Below are 25,295 nucleotides of genomic sequence, written 5' to 3'. Positions count from 1 at the left end.
ATTCTCAAATATATATCCCTGTAATCCCTATACAATCTCAATTTATGAGAAATTAATTGTCATTTTTTTTCATTCCATTCATTCATGTATATACACACACACAGTAGGTTTGTACTCGTGCGATACATGACTCGATTTGTTATGATAATATATAGTCGATAAAGTATATATACAATACTATAAATTGAATGAAGAATAAAATTAAGATTGGAGTAGTGTAGATAGAAAGAAATTGATCCTTTAAATAGATATAGAGATATCTATATTTTGTGATATGAAAATATGGTAAAGTTAACTATATACAAATGACGTACATGTTAGATGAAAATTTTAAAATGACGTACATGATGTAGAATTGTACAGAAGTAGAAAATTATGAGTGTACTAAATTCGGGTTGTAACAAAAAATTCTCCTTATGCTAAATAAAAATGCTTTAAATGGTCATACCCTACAAAGAAAAAAAATTATATATCTATTTATTTAATACACTAGTTAGATGAAAATATGTAATTTCATTAGATATATGAGTTTTTCTCTTTCTTAGACACACTTAATAACTACGTACACACCTACAATAAGGTTACTTTTCCACCCAACCTCCAATTTTTTTAACCGTTTTTCTCTCCTAGTGCGTGACACATATTTCTCGTCGAGCGGCTTCAAAATCAGGAAGGCCATCAACGAAGAGCCCATCGACGGCTGCTAGCATTAGCTTCTTCTTTGACGAGATTGTCGAAGAGGCGCCGACAAGGATTACTAAGAGTGGCCTAGCTAGCTTAGTTTAGTATATATATCATCGACATTATGTCTTGATCGGTTGATCTGCCTAGCTTCTAGAATGGAGCGCCCTTCACATTTACATTGCGTAAATAAAGTTTGTTGGTTGTCGTTTGGTGAATATTTTATGGTCCTCAAGAAAAGAAAAAGAATAATGAACAAGCACTACGACTAGCTACGTAGTATGAATATTAGATGCATTAAGTTGATATATTATTACTCTTATTAGATATTAAGGTTAAGATTATGTTACAGAAACTCGGATAGTTTATGATTATGTGACAGAAAGCGTGAGTATTAATGCAATGATGTATTTGTGTATTTGATTTATATTTTAGGTAAAAGGAGTACTCGGACAGTTGCTAATTAATTTCTTATGGTTTGGCCCAGTTATTCATTTTTAGTCCCTACTTTTTAAAAACTACTCTGTAATTCCCGATGTATATAATGTTGGAACCATGTTAGTGTGACCGTCACTGATCATGTATTATTCTTGATATGATAATTGACGATAATTGAAATCCCTATGTCTAGTAAATATATAATGGGCTTATTTACTCTTAGAGATGTAGTATAGGGTTTCCAGTTAGGTAATTGTAACTTAGAGGACTAATGGTACACACATTAAACACCAAAGGGGTTTAAAGTGTAAATACTTTCCTTATATATAGAGAGTCATTAACCCTAAGTTAAGGTTAATCCCTACACACATAATACCCTAATTTTCGTGTATCTCTCCTCTCTAAATTCGTGCATCATGTTCCAGCCGAATTACTCATCCCATTATTACTCAATCACCTTGTTATGGGAACCTGAAATCAATAGCAATTATGCTTTAATGCTCTTATAGATTCCACAGGACGATTGAGGATGTTTTATCACTCGAATCGAATTATGTTTATTCCAACATATAAGGCCTTTGCCAACGCCTCCGCATGGACCTCGGCATGACATATGCCTCAACTCTTCCTGGGTTGGCACGCCGCTCTTCTTTGCTCTTCCTCCCATTGCCGAGTGAGGAAGAGCCATGCGGGCCAGGTTTCAACTTAAAAAAAAACCGTTTTGGTTTATATACTATTTTTTTTGTGAGGAAGAGATGAGTAAGAGGTAGGGTCGGTAGTGAGTGAGGAAAAGGTGATTTTGGAGAGAGAAAAGCTGATGTGTCAGTGAAGAAGAGGGAGGAAGAGCTTTAGGGTTGACAGAGGCCTAAGAACCTTCACTACGGCCGGTCTCACTGGGATGAAATTGGGGAAAACAATGACGATTACGAGGAGTAATTTTTTTTATTGATGTCAATTTTTCTATTTCAATTCATGTAATTATCATTTTTTTAATATATGTTTTTAATTTTTTTTAATATACAGTTTTAATTAACTTATCGTATTTGTTAACCGATAACAGAAAAAATGTAAAATAACGAAAGAGGCAAAGTGGTATTTTGATATGAGTGTGCCAGTTAAAAAATGTTGTCATGAAGCTAATGTAATAAAAATGATAAAATAAGTAATATGGCCTATATATATACTATATTATTGGGAGTGGTCTTAATTATATGATGAGTCACATATTTTTCTTACCCATAATTGAAAATACTCAAGTTGATCAAAGTACACATATACATCGTTAGGGGTGGACGTATATGTACACCATAAGGTGTACAATTAACTTGCAGATCCTATAACCACTCTTAATAGTGATAAATAAAAAAATTTCAAAGGCTTTTATAGTTTGATTACTTAATACACACTAAAAAAAAAGGTAGATGCACATCCATTAAAAAAAAAGAAAGAAAATAAAAAGAGATCAATAGCAATCAAGGAAATTGAAACAATCAATGTGTGAAGTAACATATATATATATATTATAATATATATATATCTTTCTTAGTGTATTGTAACTTGTAAGTGATGAAGATATGCATATACCTATGAATTTGATCATCAATTATATATACATACTATATATTATCTCTCTTCTCTTTCTTCTCTTTTTTCATTGTGATTGTTGATTGATGGCTACTAGCTAGAACAAAGGTTACAACACTTTACCATAAGATTATTCTTGTGAATTTTCAAAGAGTTTAAGTTTTTTTTTTCTTTTTAACTTCTTTGTTTTTCTAGCAACAATTGAGGAAAAAATAAGAAAAAATGGTAGCGTCCGAAAAATAAAATGAGAATTTTCCTAATGTTTGTATGTGGATAAGTGAAAATATACTTCACTCACTTTTTTAATTTTTAACCAATTGAGCTTGTATGTTATTATTATATATATGAACTTAAATATAGTAATTCTTCTGAACCCAGGAAAACAATAGTATTTTAGGTTAGAAACAAATACTCTATATATATTTAAAAATACTATTAACAAAGGATTTTATAATGCATGAAAATTAGATAAATTTTCATCCCAACTAGTTAAAAGTATAGGTAAGATTTTTGACTTTTATAAAATCCATTTAAGTTTGAGTCTCATTCTCTTAATTTATGAAAAGAGATTATTAAGAAATTTTTTTTAGATATTTTAAGTTATATACTAGACATTTTGTGTAATTTAGTTGTAAGGGTAAGGAAATATATGCGATTTTATGATTTGGGTAGAATGTTGATAAAAAAAATCCGGCCGGAACCCAAAACCCCCCCAAATATTCGTCAGATTTTACACTTAATTATGCATACCCCGTTAAATTTCTAAATCCGCACCTCTACATTGTATATAATTATATGTACGTATATCAGAGTTATGTTTATGAGTATACGAGAGAAAGTTATTCGCGTGTTGCGGCGGTGATGGAGGTGGCGACGGGGTGATGATGTAATGGCGGCGGAGATGGTGGCGGTGACGGGTGGTGGTGGGGATCGGCGGTGGTGGCGGCAGAGATTGGTGGTCGTTGGGGTGGTGCCGGTGAGTAATAGAAGTTATTGATATAATGTGACTATGAAGTATGGTATATCATGTATTAAAATGTATACATTGTTGAAACTTAAAATTAATATTAAAATTTTAAGTTCAATGTTGAAAATTAAAATGCATCTATGGTTTTTCCCACAGGTATTGGGTTCAATTCTTACACTGTATTCCTGAGTTTTTATTAAAAGAAAAGAAAGAAAAAGATTGGATAGGGAAGAAAGGATAGAAAATTACATAAAAAAGAGGCATTCTCGAGTTGAAAGAAAAGAAAAAAAAGTTGAGAGTTGAATGTATTCTTGAGTTAGAAGTGAAGGAAAAGAAAGGATAAAAAGATACAATTTTACATTTATAGCCTTGTAATAATTAAAATCTTTATATAAGTTTGAGGGGTATAATAATAATTTCACCATTTTTCTTTCTAAATCTTGCCAAAAGTGGTAGGAAAGTTTTGGGATCAAAACACCCTCTTTTTTCCTTTCTTTCCCTTCCTTTTCTTTTAAAACAAAAACTCAAGAATACAAAAACTAAAAGTCTCTTACTCTTTCTTTTCCTATCCTCTCAAAATAAAACTCAAGAATGGAGCTTTAGGAGTGACAAGTCTTTGGATTCTTTCCCTGAATCACCTGTAACGGTTTATGGTCTATAGATATATTATAGTTTAGAATGTGTGTAGGATTTCACCATTATGCGGTGAGATGTTCTTTGATGTCGAATACCGACTAACTGTTAAAAAAAAAAAACGAGATTTGTTTTATAATGTAATATTGAAGTATAGAGATAGTGGCATTTGCATGATTGCATCCGATAAGAATTGGCTTTACTTTGCTGCTACGTACACTCTTGTATATAAGAGAAGTAAATTAATAATACTGACTTAATAAAGACACGTCTATGCCAAATCATAAAAGACTTGATGACCATCTGAAACTTTGCCACCAACCTTGGGTACTATATGTTTGTATGTCTCCTTATTATCTTGTTTATTGTGTCTAGTGATCTTAAAATTACAAACAATACACAAACACACAAACAAACAAGTTTTGCCAATCCCACTGCATATTCCATGATCATGAAATAGACACTTTATTAAAATTTTCATCTATTCTATAAAAACATACTGAATGCTAGTTTATAATTAGGCAATTCAGATCTTTCATCTTTCTTTATATGTAGTACTTAGTTGCCCTGCCATGCAAAGGTCTAGTGACATAACAGAAACCCACTACTTATTTTTAACACCTAGCTAGCTACACGTACTCTAACTTACTTTTTATCTTTTACTACTACTACTACTACTATTTATAACAACATATATATATTAGAATTGAACCAGGATTGACTTTGAAACATGCATGGGTTGGTTAGAGTAGCTAGTCTCCTACACTTGAAGCTAGATTAGCAAAAAAGTCAAAGTAGCTAGTTTAGGGTTTGAAGGTGCATGGTGGACTTGTCATCATCTTCTTTGAGATTTGTGGTAGTGAGTGGAAAGAGTTGTAGTGTTTTTGGTGGCAGTCTTGTGCAATATGGAGATGTACCATCCATCTTCATTATTGGCATAAGTGGGCAATCACACATGAGTTTGCAGGTTTGATTAGATGGGAGATCCACTGCCTTCCAGCTGTTGATCATTGCTTGATATGTTGATACATCTTTAACTACTTCATCAACCTACACATATCATATATTATACACACGTGAAATTATTAGGGGAATTTATGTGAAAGTTAATACATGCCTTAAATGATACTCTATCTTGAATTCTTCCCAAAAATAATTATCTACATGAAGGATGCAAAATGTTTTAGAAGATGTCTAATTATTACATAGGGTTTTGTCGATGACAGCCTTATGTGTTATTATTAATCAACGGTGCATAAATTAGTTATATTTCTATCATGCAGTTTAGAGGTTGAGCTTTGTTATAAAAGTTACATGTTTCTTTTGCAGATTATTGATTTGAAAGATCCAATTCTGGTAGTAAGATCATAGTAGTATCTTTACTTTTTACATAGACTTCTATAAATTAGTTTTTAAAAATGTTATATCAAGGATAAAATGGTGAAATTAACATTATATTTTTGGAATTGGACACTTATTTTATGACATATCAAAAAAGATATGTAGACACTTATTTTGATGCGGATGAAGTAATAAATATGTATTGAAAGCTAACATCATGTATACACAAAACAGGTTTTGCTAAATTAAGTTTTAGGGCGGTAATTAAAATGCATTAAATAGTTATATATTTATCATAAAATTTATAGTTGAGTTTTTGATACGGAAGACACAATTTAGCACTAAAAATTTTGAGAAAAATAGTTATACGTACACTTATCATAAAATTTATGGGCATTTTTTCTATAATAATAATATAATTCAAAAATATTCCTCCACGGCTCTACTCATAAACCTTTACGGGAAAAACGGGCTATATATGTAAAACAAACAAATTCACTTGTATGCATGTCTACTTAAGAAGTGAATAAAAAAAAATCTAACAACTTTTATAACAAACTTAGGGTACGCATTTGTCTTAATCATCGTGGTAATTAACCCGGAGGTCTTAGAAGAGACCCGAGTTCAAAACCTCTCTGAAAATGAGATTTTAATTTAGTTGCATTAGCCTCTTTTGCTTCCCTTTGGTACCGCCCTGCTTGATTATATGGTGAAAATGAGTGTGTCCAAGTCTTTCGTATTGTTTTTTGTAGTTAACTTTAGCCAAAAGTCAAGGATCCAAAAACATGATTATACGTACAACCCTAACTAACGATTAATATGAAGCTGGATAGGAATTGAATTCTACCTGATTTTGAGAAAGGGCATATGGATGATGAGTAGGCGGGTAAAGTTGATGTTGTTGATACAATGCCATTAGTTTCTTTCTAAGCTTTTGCCTATCACGAGCTTTATGATTTTGAAACCAATAGAATACATTTTTCCCTTGAACTTTTCCGTAGACAGATAATCTTGCTGTGATTTGTTGTATTTGAGTTGCCGTTGGTGTTTTAAGGCCACCTCTATACATACCCTCCAACAACATCACTTGCTCCGGTGTTGGACACCACCTGCTTCCACCACCAACGCCGCTCGTTGCTACTTTCACCGGGTGTGATGCCATCTTCATTGTAGTATATAATATTATTTTTTGGATACTTTTTTAGTTTGAGTTTTTGTGTGTGTTCATGCGAGATATGAATAGGGATGTGACTTGAAGTGCTATTTATAGAAGGGTGATCGGGGGTTGAATGAGTGAAGTGATAAATAATTGAGTAGATATGATGATGTAATGTTCATCTATATATATGTACCAATATGATATGTATATATGTTTATACTTTTTGACACACAAATAAATTAAAATTATTGATGGAACAATTAATGGATGTACGTGGCCATGCAAAGTTTTAAATTTTGGAATCTTTCGGTACCATTTATGTTATCTACAATGTTTCTATGGAGTTACTTTAGGTAAATGCGACGTCTAATATATGATGATGACCAATTACCAGTTTAATTAACCGATCGATTAATTAACTTGAATTTTTAGGTGTCGATCAAACGTACTTTCGAAATCTGTATCATTATATATAGGTAATGAATTTTCAAACATATTAATTATAGGTAGTAAACTTTCAAGTTTATTCCGATATATATGAATAATATATATTGTTAGTCTCGCGTACTAACCATATATACATATATTAAAATTTTATCCAATAAAAAAGTTAATGAATAATATTGTGTGTCGCTATTAACATATAAAGTTCATATTTGTATATTGTAGAGTATATTAACCACCTTAAGATAAAGGGTTTAAGGTCTCAAAATATAATTACTAGACATGAATAATGTTTATATATGTATATTGTAAAGAAGGGTAACACTCCGGTGAGAACAACCTTAAAATAAGAATGGTGAGAATACTTAAAAAACATCATTTTGATGCATTAAAAGTACATAAAACTAACATAGTGCATAACTAATTATCATCATTTAAATGTTTAACAACACATTGATCCGTTAAAATCGAAAAAATCATGTTTTTTGGTGGATGCATCATTTTGAAGAATATGCATCCATCTATCCAAGATGGATGCACAAAACAAAAAATATGATTTTCTTGATTTTGACAGGCCAATGTGTTGCTATACACTTAAATAATGATAATTAGTTATGCACTATGTTAGTTTTATGGACTTTTAATGCATCAACATGATGTTTTTAAAATGTTCTCACCGTTCTTATTTTAAGACTGTTCTTATTTGATTGTCCCTCTTGTAATGAATTACTCAGGTGTCTACTTTATGTTGTGAACTTTTAAATCCCGGCCAGTTATTGTGTGTACCAACGTAATGTAGCAACTGTAAAAGCTGTCACGTCCAATATCATGTTCTCAGTTCACATATTTTTGATTGGTCCGATATATCTAATAACTGAAATTTGAAGGTTCATTACATGAAATAAACAAAATTTATTACTTATATATATATTCAAAGCCATTTACTTATTTGTAGAAACATATATCGATGGTGTTGTTTTGAGTAGGGAAAATTCCATAAAAAGTTAACCTATTTACATGAAATTCCTATTAAAGGCAACCTATTTTGTTTTCGTCTATTTAAAGGATCTTATTTTCAAAAAATTCCTAATAAAGGGTATATCGTTAGTTTTTGACAGACGAAACTCGTTAAGTGCCACATCCCCGATGCCACGTCATCAGTTTTGATGACGTGGCACTTGACTTTGACTGACTCATATATATATCGAAATTAGGCCAGTCAAAGTTAAGTGCCACGTCATCAAAACTGATGACGTGACATTGGTGACGTGGCATTTAATGATCTCCGTCTGTCAAAAACTAATGATATACCCTTTATTATGAATTTTTGAAAATATGATCCTTTAAATAGACGAAAACAAAATAGGTTACCTTTAATAGGAATTTCAATTAAATAGGTTACCTTTTTATAAAATAAACCCTTTTGAATAAGGATGAAAGTTGAACTATTATTAACTATCATTCATTAATTCTCATTTTGGGTACTACAATACACAATTATTCGTCAAAGTCAGATAAAATAAAAACTAATAGTAGTTACATATTTTTCAATCAAATCCATATTTTGGTTGATATTTATGTATTAAACATGAAAATGCAAGTTAACGGTATTTTGAATTGAATAAAATGTACATACTATAAAAGGTGACATAAAATAATAATGCATTATTGTTATACGTAATATAATTCATACAGGTCACCACTTAATTATAAACGTGTCGTCATCGTATGACCACATGTACCTATATATATGATTTCTACTACCATTACCGTTTTTCTCATACATGCATGACAACGTTATATTTTATATCTATACTTGCATATAACCTAACATTAATGATGCATATGATCAATATATTTAAGTTTAAACATGCATGTATAAAAAGAAGATAAATATACATAAAGAAAATAAACAATTCTATTCATATATCATTAATTAAAATAGTTAATACTCCGTAATGTTTATACTTGTGAATTTGAAGTTACTGATGATAATAATTAAATGAAAAGGATTGTTTGTTTGGACTTTGGTCTTTGGGGTAAAACATATTGATTATCAGACTATCTCCGATGTTAAGGACGTTCATCTTTGGGCTGCCACACCATATCCTTACAAATCCCTATACATCCTTACAAATCCTTCAAATCTTATAATTTTATCTCCAACCATACAAACATCCTTACATATCCTTTTACCTCCACTAAAAACAAAAATATATTAGGTAAGAACAAATAAGGACATGCTCTTAGGTAAGGGCATCCTTAAAAAAATCCTTAATTTTGAATAAATTTAAACGGCAAAAGATATCCAAAGGCAACTAATGACACTTCCATTCGAGCCTTATGGAAATAACATAAATTATAGAAAGTCAATACGTACTAAACAAAACTCAGAAAAGTTAAAAGACTCTGATTGGTAATTGATGTATCATAGTCCTATGGCAGGGGGTGGATTACTAGAAATTTACCTCGCCTGTAGAGTCATTCTATTTCGCAGTTTCTGGCTTTCAGCTGATACATACCATATGCCTATCTTCGCTTACCACAGCTACTATACCCAACCTACACACCGAAATTGAATTCTCAAAAAGTAAAAACAAACTATACACCTTAATTTACACGTTTTTTTATTGGTTAAACCTCTTTTAAAGTAAAAACAAACTATACCCAATACACTATAGTTAATATGCAAAATGGAGACTTACACGATAATTATGAAAATCTATATTAAAAAATATGAACTTTTAATTCTGCACATTTTTTAGTGTAGATAAATTTTTTTACATTTTTAGTTTTACATATTTTTATACACATAAAAGAATGATAAAAATTTTAAATTTTTCATACTAACTAAAAATGTGGACTAATATACAGTATACAACATTATTTTTAGTTAAAGTCACGTGAGGGATACTTTTGCCTTATTACCCATCTTCATCTTCCCTAAACAACAAAGCCATAAATCTTTTAGAGTTAACTCTTGGTTTGTTATTTAACAGTTTTCATCCTCGCCGTTAACAAATGCATGACAACTTTTCATCCTCAACTTTCAAACAAGAATTTAATCTAAAAACAAAACAAACTTAAATCAAAAACCTATATATACATACATATAAGGATCTAGTCGGTCACCTTAAAATGCAAACACCTAAATATGAGGATCTGGTCATTTTTCCCATTTTAACTTGCATTGGAATATGAAGTGAGTTTTTGAACATAAAACTAAGTTAAAATTGGGAAGATAACCGGATCTTTAATTCATATATAGGTATTTGCATTTGAAGGTGATCGACTGGCTGGATCTTTATATGTAGGTATATATAGGTTTTTTTTATTAGAGTTTGTTTCATTACAAGAAATATGTTGATTAGTGACGAAAAATATTTGGTCACTAATTTATCACAATGACCAAATATTCGTCACTAACAATCAAAATTTGGTCGCTATTGTGGTTAATTACCAAATTTTGAGTGGTTATTTTTCATCACTAAAGGTTCGTCATTAACTTCGATTAGAGACCAAAAAATGTTACTATTTTTTACCCACTAATTTTGTCTAATGACTAAATTCAGTGACAATTTTTTTTAATGGTAAATAATTAATGTTATTAGTGACTAAATTTTAGTTGTCACTAAGGAAAATGATCACTAATCCACATTTTTTTGTAGTGTTTTGTTTATGGATTATATGCTTGTTTGGAGGTAGAAGATGAAAAGTTCTCCTGGTTTTGTTAACAGCAATGATGAAAACTGCAAAAACGAAAAACCACATGGATGATTTTTTCACTTAACTCAGAAAGACTTATGACTATGTTGTTTGGGGAAGATGAAGATGGGTGAAAATACATAAATGTCCCTCACGTACCTTAAGTTAATGGATCCAGAGACGAAATGCAAATCACGGGATGATTTTGGTTAAAAAATAACGGCGAAAATAAAAACTGTAAAAAAGGCGAACCATCTAGACGGTTTTTGCACTTAATTACTCTATAGAAAAACCTGGCCTAAAAAAACCAAACGGTACACTTTCCGAAATCCGCTCGAACCAAATTTTTAATAAAAATTTAAAAAGCCAACAAGAACCTACTCAATGATGATATTAGACTGAATATTATCATGTTAATTACATACGAGTAATGATTTCTATTAAATATCTTTGGTAAGGCAATAAAAACAATCGAAGCTAGCTAGGAGGACAAAAATTGATATGTGCAGTGAGAGACCCTACGCACCATATTTGTCCAACCACCGTATCTATTGTAGTAAAATTCTATACGTACATATAGGTTTTTTTGTTCAATTCCTTTCAAGTTTTTGTTTCATTTCCAATACATAGTCGAGTATTCTAGTCCAATCTTCTAAGAAATGTTACAACAAAAAAATAATAACCAATTCAACGAGGAGAAAATGAAGATACAGTTAGAAAACATCTATACTATATTATAAAAGAGATAGTCCATTTTATTTATGAAAATGTTGAAAATATGTAATATTTTCACTTAACATCTCTTAAAATATTTCAACATACACTACCGCATAACATTAATGATTAATTTACACTACCAATCATTTATTCTTTAATGTAGTTTCATTAACCATTTACTATCAATTATCCACACAACTCGACGTCGTCTCCACCACCAACACTCGCCCCCCCACAACAACGGCATTGTCACGACTACCGCCGCATTGCGCGGGTAACGTGCTAGTTTTTTTTAATGTAAATGTATTGTTTTCTCGTATAATGTATAAAGTAGTTTATTGGATATTTACAGGTAAACTATTCGCGTTTTATTTTTAAAATTAAAGATGATTACTCGTAATAAAATATCTTTAGAAATTATTTAAGATAAATAAAAACGTACACAAGATAACTTTTGAACGTAAACAAAGGTGTAAAACACGGTTTCAATTCTTTGACTCTGCTTAACTCTTTAACCCTTTTGGAACACGAGACTAATCAAATCTGTGACTCTAGAGACCCCATACAAAGTTGTAAGTATACAAATAAACATTATTATTAGTATTATTTTTTTTCGTTCAAACCACGCCAACTCTTTGGATGGGGGTTGGCATGGGTCACATTTCATGTGAATTTTGATTCGTTTTTAGATACCAAATCTAATAAGTAGATAGATATTCTTCAAGATCTCAAAACTGTTCTATGGCGAGGATGCATATTGGACCACAGGTTTTAGTGTTCAATGTTCATACATCCCCCAACAAAACAAGGACCCGTTTGCCTATATTAATATATGGATGTCAAAAGGGCCTACTTCAACAAAGTCTTCCATTTGGGCCCATTTTAAATGTTAAACACTAGCTACCACTTTTACTATTACTATTATATATGTTGCTCTACTTACGGTAGATTTTTTACTTTTAAATTTTAACATGAGTTTTTGACTTTTAAATGTTTACCATAAAACTTTTTAATTTTGTGCTTTCATCACAAACTTTCAAAAACTATAGTGACTTTTTACCACAACTTCTTACCATAATAATTTTTCTCAGCTTTCATATTTTTACCACAACTTTTTTGACTATCTTACTTTTAACATAAAACTTTTGAATTTTATGTTAGCCACAAACTCCAATTTATTTTTTTTAAATTTAATAATACAATAACCACTAACTTTTGGATTTTCTAACTTTGACCACCAATTGTTTGGATAATGTTAGATTTATGTTTACACAATGTGATGACGATAGTGGTAGCTGTGGTGGTGTAGTGATGACAATGACGCGGAGTGATGTTGGTTATTAATGTAAAGTTAGTTGATGTAATAAATGTTAGTATAATTATTTTAAGAGTTGATTTGTATCTTTTAAATAGATTTTTGCATCACTTTTTATTTTATTGTACGTGTTGTACTTTTTTACATTTATTATGGTATACTTTTGTAATATACGTTAATCGTTTATATGTGTCAACCACCTTATACGGGTTACAAATTTTACATATTGTTAAGTTTTGCCCGGATAAAAAACTAGGTGTACATATAGACAAATGCCCGTTCAATGTAACAGTGTGACGATGACGAAAACAAGTGATAGTAGTAGTGGTAGTGGTGGTGACGGATGGTGACAGTAGCGGTGGTGGGAGTAGTATACCACAAAACACTCATTCAATTGACACAAAAAAAAACACTTATCCATATAACAACAAAAGAAACAAGTCAAAAAACTCAAGTTGTAAATTAATGGACCTTTCTCTTCACTTTTTGTTGGCACCTATATGAAATGTAAACAATTGCTGCACACGAACATGAAGAGAAAATACAAAGATAGCACGTAACACGTTGGCAATTTCAGTTTTTAGTAATTAGAAAGGCATAAACGTTACGTGTTAATATTATATTATTATATGACATCAAGGAGGCCAGCCTTGATACATTTTGCAACGTAACATAAATTTAATTGTTGCATAATACATGTTTTGAAAACACCTCATTCAGGTTATGTTTTTACAGGGACCGACAATCATATAATTCCATAGCATGCTACCCGCGTAATGTGGTGATAGTCATGACGGCGACAGTGTGGTGGTGGGAGCGAGTGTTGGTGGAAGAGGCAGTTCTGAGTTGTGTAAATAATTGATATAGAAGTAATTGATGTAAAAGGTTAATTGAGATATTTTAAAGATAAAAAGCTGATAGTATAATTTAATGATCAGGGACATTTTAGACAATTACAATCATGTAACTTTTAACAAGAGAATGTCTTTTTTATAATATAGTATAGTTACTTGCCTATAAATCGTCTACATATGAAAAAAAAAAAATCACAATAGATGGATGCATTTGGATCTTAAATAATCATCGATGCAAGAACTAATGATCATGTGCTTCATGAGGTAAGCTATCTAATGACTTCAATGAAAGTTAAAGATCTTATGTTCAAGTCACACGTGTATATAACCAATATGGGTTTTTTTTCCACCTATGGTGGCTATCTATTTATTGGATGGAGATGATCGGGTGGTTTAGTGATCCGTCAATGAACCTTATTTGTCGTTCATATTAAAAGAAAATATTTTAAAAAAAGGGGAAAAAACTGAAACATTGAAAAAAGTGAAAACTTCTCAAAACTCATTAATGATAATAGATAGATGTCCGTCAATGAGGCAGGCAAAAGGTGATGATAGACAGTGTGCGAGATGCTTGAATTTGTTTATTTCAAACAAAATTGTGTAAAAAATTGATAATATAGTGCCATAGTTATTGATAAAACTATAGAAGAAAGCGAATAAAGAACTCTTTTTTTTTAATCATAAATTTAATTAATAAGTTTAATAAATTAAATTGACAATTTATTAATGTAATTGTATATAAATGGAAATTTGACAAAACGAATAAAGAAAGCGTAGTTAATAGATTAATTGGGATGTTAAGTATATCAAATATACGGTAAATTTTGGGATTTTCTAAACATTGCCTCCAAGTCAATGGTTTAGTCTTCTATATATGGATAATATTCTTAACCATTAACTTTAATGTTATATATCTAGCATTAATTTACTTACTATTAGATTCAACAATTGAAATGTTCAATATTCAAGCATTAATTATAGAATTAATTTACCAGTGAAACTATAATTATAAGACATACTAAATTAAGGGATTGAAAAACGAATGAGCATATCTTTTATTATACTATAGCACAGTTACTTTAATAACTTATCGACCAATCATAACTCTCGATTTCTTTCTCAATGACTATTGTTTTCAATTTTGAATTTAATTTACACTTTTTTGTTTTCTATCATAAATTTACACTTTTTACCTGATAACTTTAATATTATAAATAAATAATAATAGCTAATATATCCAATAGAATAATATATATTTATCTAATAAAATAATAATTAATATATATCCAATAATATGTTCAATCATATATATATATATATAATTAATTAATTAAAAATAAATTATATTTTATGTAAATATGTTAAGTTTTTAATAGTAAAAACAGTTAAACTAATGATTTATTGACCAATCATATCGCCCGATTTCATCAAATTGACTATCGTTGATGTCATCTTTTAGTTTTTTACATCATTTTATGTAATTAATACAAAACAAATAACTAAAATAACTATTTTTACAATGTTATTAAAATTGGTTTCTATCTACAAAGTCCAGTTTCACACACGAACAATTGTACATATATTACAGTATCTCGAGTTAAGTCGAGAAAGGGCTTTAAGTTGTTAATATGTGACAAATATGAGAAGACAAAAAACACTACAACAAATTTCATTCATGATAGAAATCTTTCAAATGATCAAGGAGGGTAGATGTTTCCAATGTTCTTTTATTACATTAGTTTTTTTTTATTAACTTAATATTTTAATTTGACATTTGAATTGAATACTTAGTATCTACTTATATCTTCAACTTTGAATTCATAAGCTTTTATGAGTTACATGTAGTAATGTCTAATATTAATAATGTCGTAAGTCTCGTGTCCAGTGTTGGACACGGGTATAAAATCTAGTAGTGTAACTAATTACCAGTAATTACTATGAGGAGAAAAACTTGAAACATCAACTCTAATTGAAGATATATTTTGTTCAAATCCTGCTTCATAATAAATAAATTTGTTAATAAAATTCAAAAGAAATAATCAAACTAAAACCTTTTGAGACTCAAATTTGTTTAAGTGGTTTTTTTATCTCCCCGATGACAATACAAATCAGTATAACAATTTTATCATTTTTTTTAATAAATCGATCTTGGCAGATGCCGGATAGAAAAACTATATTTTTGAAGGCATAGTTTTTATAGAAAATATGTGTCTCTTCAAAGATGGAGAAAGTTTGTCCAATAAAATGTTCACAACCAACTAAAATTTCATCAACTTACTCAATTGGAGGTTTGTTCAAATCCCAATTTATCGTGATTACTAAATATTTTGCAATAGCAAATTCATAAATATTGTGATACTAAATAAACATTTTAGAAATTCTTAAGAATCATTAAATTTCATTTTAAAAAAACTAAATAAACAAAAAGCTAAATTGTTACCTATAGACAATAAATGTCACACTATGAAGATGACATCTTTCCGTTCATGTTCATCCTTTGAAATGCAAAATGAATTTTTCTTTTGTATTTTTAAATGTCACACTATGAAGCTGATGACCTTTCGGTTCATGTTCATCCTTTGAAATGCAAAATGAATTTTTCTTTTGTATTTTTTTGGTAAAGATGAACACATATAACACTTTAAGAATCTAAGGACAAATTTGTGTAATATTTGATATTTACAGAATTGATTTGATCGATCATATATCTTGACTATCATAGAAATTAGTGATTTTAATTAGGTAAGTTAATGCTAAAATTAATGTTAAAATATATTAATTATTAAATGATGAAGACTATCCATAAATAAAGAATATTTTTGAAATAATGAATAATGATGAGAGGCAATATGGGCACATCAACTATGTAAATAGTAATTAGTGAATAACGATTATTGTGTAATTGAAATGAAATAATATAACATAACTAGTTTATCAACACGGGTAATACCCGGACATTATTATGATAATTTTTTATAAGCTTTAAAATATATAATTGTTATTAACGTCAATTAATTGAATAAAGTGATAAACTAAATGTCAAAAATCTTAAATATAAAACAAATATTAGATTATATACTAATTAAATTAAGTCTTTAGCTAATTGACCAACTCCATTTAGGTGGGTTGGTTAAGGGTATCCTTTAAATTCACTATGTGGGCCATAGAGGTGAGTTTTTCCCCAAGGTCCCGAGTTCGAGTCTGGGGTTCGAGTCTTAAAGTATTTTCCATGAGTTGGAGTTGAAGGTACAACAAATCGCTAGTTAAAATTTTCTCATATACGTTTGATTCGAAACTAACTATATTTATAAAATGTTGATGTCATTACAACTTTGTTTTATTTAATATAAAGATTGATACGGCTTTATATCGTAATAAACTTTAAATATTTTTTCATTATCTTAGTTTTGATATAAGTTCACTTTCAATTAAATTTTTTTTTTTATTCTTTTCTTAACTTTTGGTATGAATATCAATTTGTTATTTTAGTACCACTTTCACATATATTTTGAATCTTAAATTGGTAAATATATAAGTTTAACTTCACTGATTTTTTTTTCTCACGTTTTTGTATGTTTTGTTAACGAGAATGATACTGACGCAATACGGCGGTAGTCATGACGATGATACTGTGGTGGGGTGACTGTTGGTGGTAGAGGCGTCTTCGAGTACGTGTTGTAGATAATTGATGTAAAAGTAATTGATTTAAATGGTTAATGGAGATATTTAAAAAAAATAAAAGACTAACTTAATCATTAAGGGTATTTTAGACAATTTTTCTCATGTAACTTTCAACATTGTGCTATATCTTTTATAATACTAGCATGGTACCCACATGTTACGGGGATACAATTGACACCACATGCATCATGATGATTTTTTTTTGAACGTCATGATGATTACCGTCAATAGTATTATGTGTTGTGTTTTTCTTAGAGAAAACGATACTATTTGTTTTGTGTGTGTGCTCGTTTCTAGGTAGTGGGTTGTGTGTGTTCAATGGTAGGGAATAAGAAGGGTATAAGTGATATGTGTAATTTTTAATATTTAGGAGAGAAAGTGTTATTTTTTTTGTAAAGAAGTATAAATAGTACAGATAATAGATATAGATGAGTATTTTCTTATTTGCACTTTATAGTCATGGTAAATTAGTTTCCAGTTTCATTATTATTGCCTGGCCACAAACAAACAAGTTATATTTTAAGATTCATGTATTAATTTTTAACAAAATTTATAATATATACGATTCATGTAGATGCTTAATTTCTAATCTCTTATAGATTTAAAATAATTGTTTTTGTTTTTCTAAATAAACTTTTGTCATAACATATACGAATTAATATGTGTTATCTGTAATTAGTTTTACAAAGTTGATATGAAAACGTATTCAAACCCTAATAATAGTAATTAGTTATCTGTGGTGGCTTCTAACCGGTGTAGCTAGCTAGAGAAGGCATTTAACTGTTTCTGTATTTTGTACAAATATTTGCAGTTGAAGGAATTTCAATCCTTTTTTTTTTCCCTCTCAATTATTCCATAATATTTCTCCTTTGTTACTCGAATAAAACATTTAATTTGGAGAAGCAGGATGCTTTTGAATCATTTTAATTATGTGTGTAGCTAGCTCCCTTCAATACTAAAGAAAAAAGAAATTATATCCTTATCATTTCTAAAAATCTATTATTTATATTTGTCAAATTAAGTACAATATTATCAAACAGAAATATTAAAATAATTTTTTACAAGTTTATTTGCATAATACGTGATATAATAATCTTGTTTGTGTAAATTAAAAGTACAAAACTTAAAATATTTGAATGTTTTAAAAGACTTCTCGCGCGGATGTTTAAATGAGCCAACCAATTAATATATATTAAAGTTTTTGTCATTAACATATTTAACAACTCAATGTAAAACATATCGATAAATTCAGTAGATGACTTACAATAATACCCATGTCCTCGTATCTGAAACATGTCAGTCAAGTGCAAGCTACACCTACATGGTACATATATACTAATATACAGTTTTCCCTTTTTACTATACTCGTAGTGTGAAAGGTTCCAATAGTGGGTATTAATCAGTAATTACATGAAGGATTTGGCAGCCATTCATAATCATATGGGACTTGATAGAAGGAGGTAAAAAGATTTTTAAGAATATTGTTAATTTGTTATGGTGGTGTGTTAGAGTATATAAAAGGCAAGGAACGAATTGAATATAAGTTTTCAGAGACGGATATAAGTGTTGGAAAGATTATTTTTTGTATAAGTTCAATGTTTTTTTATGATACACTAGTAGAACTAGAGTTGTCATGAGAGAATTGGTGTAAATTTAACATAAATTAATTGTTTTGTAATGTTTTAACCCGCAAGTTTTGACGGGATATGTTAATAACCTTAAATAAAAAATTAAAAGCTCTACTCCTACTTCCTAGCACGATTTATTTATGTACGTAAAATGATTAATTCTTTTTTTCATTTATCTAAAAGAGTTAACTTGCTCATTTTTAGTTAACTGATAAAGCATATGCATATCATCTCCCTTCAACTTATATAGTTAATGGAAAAAAGTTAACCTTTATCATTGTTTGAAATCTTAACCATTTTCATTTTGATAGTACCTATAAGTATTTTTATTAATTTACAAATTATACGTTTTTTTACTTCTTTAGTCAAATCCACTTCTTACACAACGAGGGTTGGTACGTACCCGCACGTTGCAACGGTTAAACGATGATAATAATACAAAACAATGGGGGAGGAATTGATATGCGTGTGTGTAAATAGGAAATACAGAAAAAAGTGACTATGTGTTAGATCTTGGTAGAATGGTAGATCATTTGTTTGATTGTGTTTAGAGATATAAATTTAAAGGTAATATGTGAATTAAGGGCAATATGAGGATATTGAAAAAAGTGCTTAAATTACTTAAAACGAGAGCAACTACCCGCGCGTTGCGGCGATGAGATGATGGGGTGATAGGTCATAGAGTGTGATAGCTAGATGCCTTAGCCGTACGGGTTCCGCCCTCGGATTTAAAAATTTGTTGAAAGTATATCGAATGACATCTCTAATGAAAGAGCATGAAATTTTAAGAACACCCATATAACTTTTATAATTTATCGATGTACGGTTTTTGAGATAAAAGATTTTGAATGAATTGGATGAATAAATGATTTATGGAGGAGAGAGAAAACAAATGATTGGTTGAGATTTGAGGAGAGAGAAATGGTGTTAGGTAAATATAGAATTGAAATATGGGCATTTTGGGAAAGTAAATGTTGAAACTTAAAATGTAAACAGGGGAGATCTGCTTTATAATATAGTATAGATGGAGTTTCAATATGTTTTTATAAAGGTTTATAGATATAGATTAACTTATTGCCCTTAAGTGAATTTATTACAGAAAAACCCTAAAGTTGGTCATTTTTTCACTTTTCAATCCATGACTAACAACCGTCTATTAGGTCTGTTAAGTGAGGGGTAAATTCATCATTTCACCATGATCCTTTATTTTTCTTCTTCCAAACGTAAACACAAACCCAGATTCGTCAAGTTTCGCAGAAAACGAAATGTCAACTGAAATCACGACGGCCGGAAATTTGAAAATCTTGCCGGAAAAATTAAATTTAGATTTATCTCTTGTTTCTTCGAATCATGACACGAAAAAAGTTGCAATCGACTCAAAAATCAATCGCGCACGAACCCTAGCCAAAATAAATCTGATCTAGACTTCTCCGGAAAAACTTGACTCGCCAAAAAAACTTGTTTGAATTGAAAAGAAAGACAAACTAAACAAAGCAATTGCAATTCGAATCCAACCAAATCTAGACAAAACCGATCCGATCCAAGCAATTCCAAATCAAAAAACCCTTGTTTCCAATCTCAGATGTGTGTGTTTGTGTGTGTTTCCGAGTGTGTGTGTGTGTGTATGTGTGTGTGTGCCCAGTATGTATTATTCGGTTACCATTTCATTTTTCGACCACCTTGATTTTCAAAATCTGGGTTTGTGTTTGAGTTTGGAATAAGAAGAAGAAGGAATTACGGTGAAATAATGAATTCGCCTCACTTAACGGACCTAATAGACAGTTGTTAGTTAGGGAGTAAAAAGTGAAAATATTGACTAGTTTCAGGGTTTTTTCTGTAATTAATTCACTTAAGAGCAGTAACTGAAAATCTTGCCAACTTTAAGGACCAAAAAAGTAATTTTCTCTAGTTGATTTTATTTGTCGTTTCTTTGCAATCAACCCTTAACAAAACAAAACTATTGCAAATTTTTTTTAAACAACATATATTATTACAATTACGAAGCTAAATCTAACAACATCCCTTTTTAGTTCTCCCAAAGAAAAGAAGGGTAAGTACAGAACACTAAACCCAATAGCCATATACTTAGTCTCATACTTAACAAGTTTACATTGTGCCGCATAAATCACCACACAACCAGACACAAAATCCGCCATCTTAGTTTGCGTCAAAATAATGACCCGTTTAAATCAACACAAACATCGAGCTCTCTATCCAAAAATAAAGTAACATGCCGTTGGACTGGGTTTGTCACGTCCACCACCAAACTCAATCATAACTTTTTTACTAACTAAAATTCCAGACAAATGTCAAATGTCTACAAGGGTATCACCCACAACATTTTGTCAAAATATAATATTAACAAAGGATTATGACCTGGGAATGTAATTAACTATGCCAAAATATTTATATTATATAAATAACTACAAAAACGTTTATGTAATATAACAAACTACCTGTTTTCGTATATAGTATGTAAATTACCGGTTACCATTGGAAACTAACTGGTTGTGTAAAATACGATAATATAAACTGCATATATATATTAACATTCTCCATTATATAGACTGCGTGTATATTGTATTGCATAAGATACACTGCATGATTATCTGCAAATACCATCTGTCACTTGTTAATTATATGGACCAGACTACACGTATATAACCAACCTCCATATAATCAACTCTGCCTGCTAAATATAAGAGGGACACTGTATCAAAGTAACCAGTAATCCAGGTTTATAAGCACAACCGGTTAGTTTCCAATGGTAACTGGTAATTTACATACTATAGACGAAAACATGTAGTTTGTTACATTGCATAAACGTTTTTGTAGTTAGTTACATAACATACACATTTTGACATACCTAGCTACATTCCCGGGTCATAATGGTGACCGGCTACATGTTCAACCGGTCATCCTATACATACTATAGACAAAAACAGATAGTTTGTTACATTACATAAACATTTTTGTAGTTAGTTACATAACATAAACATTTTGGCATAGTTAGTTACATTCCCAGGTCATAATCTCTACTAACAATATCAACTAAGGTTGGAGAACTCGTGATTTGGACTCGACTTGGCGGAGGGAGAAGTTTTTGGAGACTTGGACTCGACTCGCAGAGAACTCGGATTAGAATTTTATATAGAAACATAAGTATTTTTGAAACTATATATATATAATAGACCTTTAAAAATATATTCCAAACTTCAAATTTTTAAAAACAATAACATAATAATTCAAAACTTGAAAATTATACACAAGATTAGTTGATAGATTCACGCATCATCATGTTGTTCATATTGAGGTTGGGGAACTCATAACTCAAACTCGACTCGGCGAAGTGGAAAGTCAGAAGTTTATTTTGGGTACTCCGTACTCGGCCGACTCAGATAGTTTTACAACCTTGATAACCCACCATACAACATGGTTGCTATAAATATCCCCAACAAAGACGTTCCTGGAGGAGGCTAAACAAGACTTCGAGACAGATTACAAGGGGATACATAATCGGTAGCATAAAACACATATATAACTATACAAGTCATCCACCCATGTGCTAATCTTGGGTTTGATCCCTTCTGCCTTCAAAACTTTTCGAAGTAACTTCAAAGTTGAACCAGACCATATTTAAAAAAACCTGTCCACCAGGCCAATTCATTGTACGACCAGTTAGACCGGCAAGTCCGGTTTTCAAAACAGTGGTTTTACCCATTAAAATGAACCGAACTTTGTCGAGCTTAAACTACTGAAGCCCAGAAGTCGAAATTGAAATAATTATTGCGTCGAGACGTCGAGTTCGAGCTTATAAATGCACGTACGTCGTCAGATATGAAAATTTAATTACTTAAATAAAGCCATACTCCGTATTTTTTTATTTTATTTTTTATAGGTACTTATTACTACAACTTTTGCCATATTTTTGCCTCTAAGGTGATAGCCTAGTGGTTAGGGAGTTTTCAACTTTGTGATTTCTTTTTAAGGGTCATGGGTTTTAATCTTGCCACATGCAAATGTGGTGAGGGGCCTTAGCAATGTTATATCCATCTACACATGGGAGAGCAAACCCTTTAGGGCATTGTCAAGATTCGAACCCAGCATGGGTGCATTAAAGTTGAGGATGTTAGTCATTTATCCACTATGCCTTTAATAAAAAGTAACTAAAATTTTTGGTAACTTTTATTCTTATTAGACCTGATTAGATTGGATTTTGACTTAAATGCCTATTTATGTATGTTATGTTTTTTTTTCAAAGTATTTAAATTAAACTAGTTTTTTAACCCCGGACGTTGCCCCGAGAAACATAACGATATGTAAAAATTGCAATGTGTATAAGATGGGTGATACATACTTAAAAATAAGCGCACATTGTATCATAAATTTAAAAAAACAACATGAATAATAAAAAGTAGTCAAAAGTACTATTTAAAAAAATACTGCATCATAGTATCACGTGGTTATTTAGTCGTTGGTCATGGAAATATATCAAACTATTTTATTATTTAAAAAACCCTTGAAACGCCCGTACAAACTAATATATTAGTAAATGAATAAAGAACAAATAAAAGGTAAACGTTATAATCGTTAGTCGGGGATTACCTGAACATTGACCGAAGAAATATTAGTTTTTTTTTGTTAGAAAGACTTTTTATAAAAATAATTACAAATTAATATACTACTAAATGAGTGAAAAAATAAATGAAAGATTGGCGTTAGGTAAAGGAATGACAAAAAAGGCTAAAAAGATATAAATAAAGTAGGATATGCAACAACATATCAGTTAGAAGATAAGATGGAAGACGATTTAACAAAACTTTACAGGATATTACGTGGACGAATAGTAACTCGCTACGTAGGTGAGTTACTATTCACGTTGCCATTCCCTTTAGTAAAATTCGAATGAAAGTTTTCAAAGTATTAGGTGAAACCATAAAGAAGAAAATGTGCAAAAACCAAATAATGGTACATAACGTTACTGGATATGACCATAATAAAGTTCCAATATACTGTTTGGAAACTCAAATGGAAAAAAAGGATGAAAAAAACAATAAGTAACCTGTAATATATGCCCAAACGGGATGAGATGTGGCAAAATCCAGATAACGGTAAATATAGGCATAATAAAGTTGCAATATATTGTTTGAGAACCCAAAAAGAAAAAGAGTATGCAAAAAACCAATAAGTAATTCGTAAAAAAGGATCAGACTGAAGATGATTTAACAAAACTTTATAGGATATTACGTGGACGAATAGTAACTCGCCACGTAGGCGAGTTACTATTTATGTTGCCATTCCCTTTAATATTATATATAATATAACAAAAAGTAATTACAAAAAAATCAATAATTACCTCGTAGTTTGATGCCCAGACAGGATGCGATGTGACAAAATCTTAATGGTATAGGTGTAACGTGGACGAATCATAACTCACCACGCAAGCGAGTTTCTATTCATAAGGTACATAATGGTGCAGGACTTGGACAAAAAAAAATAGTCGAAATATATTGGTTGGAAACTTTAAAGAAAAAAAATGTGAAAAAAACCAATAACTATCTCGTAGTTGAAAATCCAAACGAGATACGATATGACAAAATTTAAATAATACTTTGAAATGCACCGCGGACGAATAGTAACTCGCCACGCATAAATATAGTTTCAAGCTTTTGGAGTTGAACCCAAATCTCCGATGAATATCATTCGACTAGAGTTTGCATTTCTATGATGAAACTCGATTGATTAATTGAGCCGTGCTTGACCTTAATTACTGGCTTACTATAAGTTTCTTGAGTCGAATTTTATCATTGTCAAGCACTCAAGCTCAAGCTCGTTTCAGCTGATTAATAGCCCTAATTACCACATAGGTAACAACCAAAGAGAGACTAATTAACTATTCCCTCGTGGTTGATTTCTAAATCGAATCATCATCATACAAACAAAATCCAAAAAACAAACAAACGGGAGACATAATAAATAGGTAAAATAAATTTTATTGAACAACTGAAATAATGTATTCTACCATTTTATGCTTTTTAGACCCATATGAATTATGATGCTGAATTATTTGTGAAATTTTTATTATTATAAATATTTTAATAGGACAGACAGCATGACATTACGTTATTGAAAGATTTACAGAAATGAA

At 30.4% G+C, this 25,295-nt stretch overlaps 1 protein-coding gene across 1 annotated transcript; it reads right to left on the bottom strand.

Moving 5' to 3' along the window:
* Positions 1–5,101: 5,101 nt before the first annotated feature.
* On the bottom strand, positions 5,102–6,806 carry LOC122581514 (WUSCHEL-related homeobox 3-like). The gene is made up of 2 exons (XM_043753745.1): positions 6,492–6,806; positions 5,102–5,353 (listed from the first exon to the last, which is right to left on the bottom strand). The coding sequence occupies exons 1-2, from the start codon at positions 6,804–6,806 to the stop codon at positions 5,102–5,104; spliced, it is 567 nt and encodes a 188-aa protein (XP_043609680.1).
* Positions 6,807–25,295: the final 18,489 nt, after the last annotated feature.

The sequence above is a fragment of the Erigeron canadensis genome, chromosome 9 (genome assembly GCF_010389155.1).
Source record: "Erigeron canadensis isolate Cc75 chromosome 9, C_canadensis_v1, whole genome shotgun sequence".
In the NCBI taxonomy this organism is placed as follows: domain Eukaryota; kingdom Viridiplantae; phylum Streptophyta; class Magnoliopsida; order Asterales; family Asteraceae; genus Erigeron; species Erigeron canadensis.
This window is presented reverse-complemented; position numbering and strand designations above follow the sequence as displayed.

Coding starts and splice junctions, on each gene's coding strand:
- LOC122581514 (XM_043753745.1), bottom strand. CDS start 6,806: ATGGCATCACACCCGGTGAAAGTAGCAACGAGCGGCGTTGGTGGTGGA. Junction 5,354..6,491: donor ATGCCCTTTCTCAAAATCAG/GTAGAATTCAAT, acceptor TGATATGTGTAG/GTTGATGAAGTAGTTAAAGA.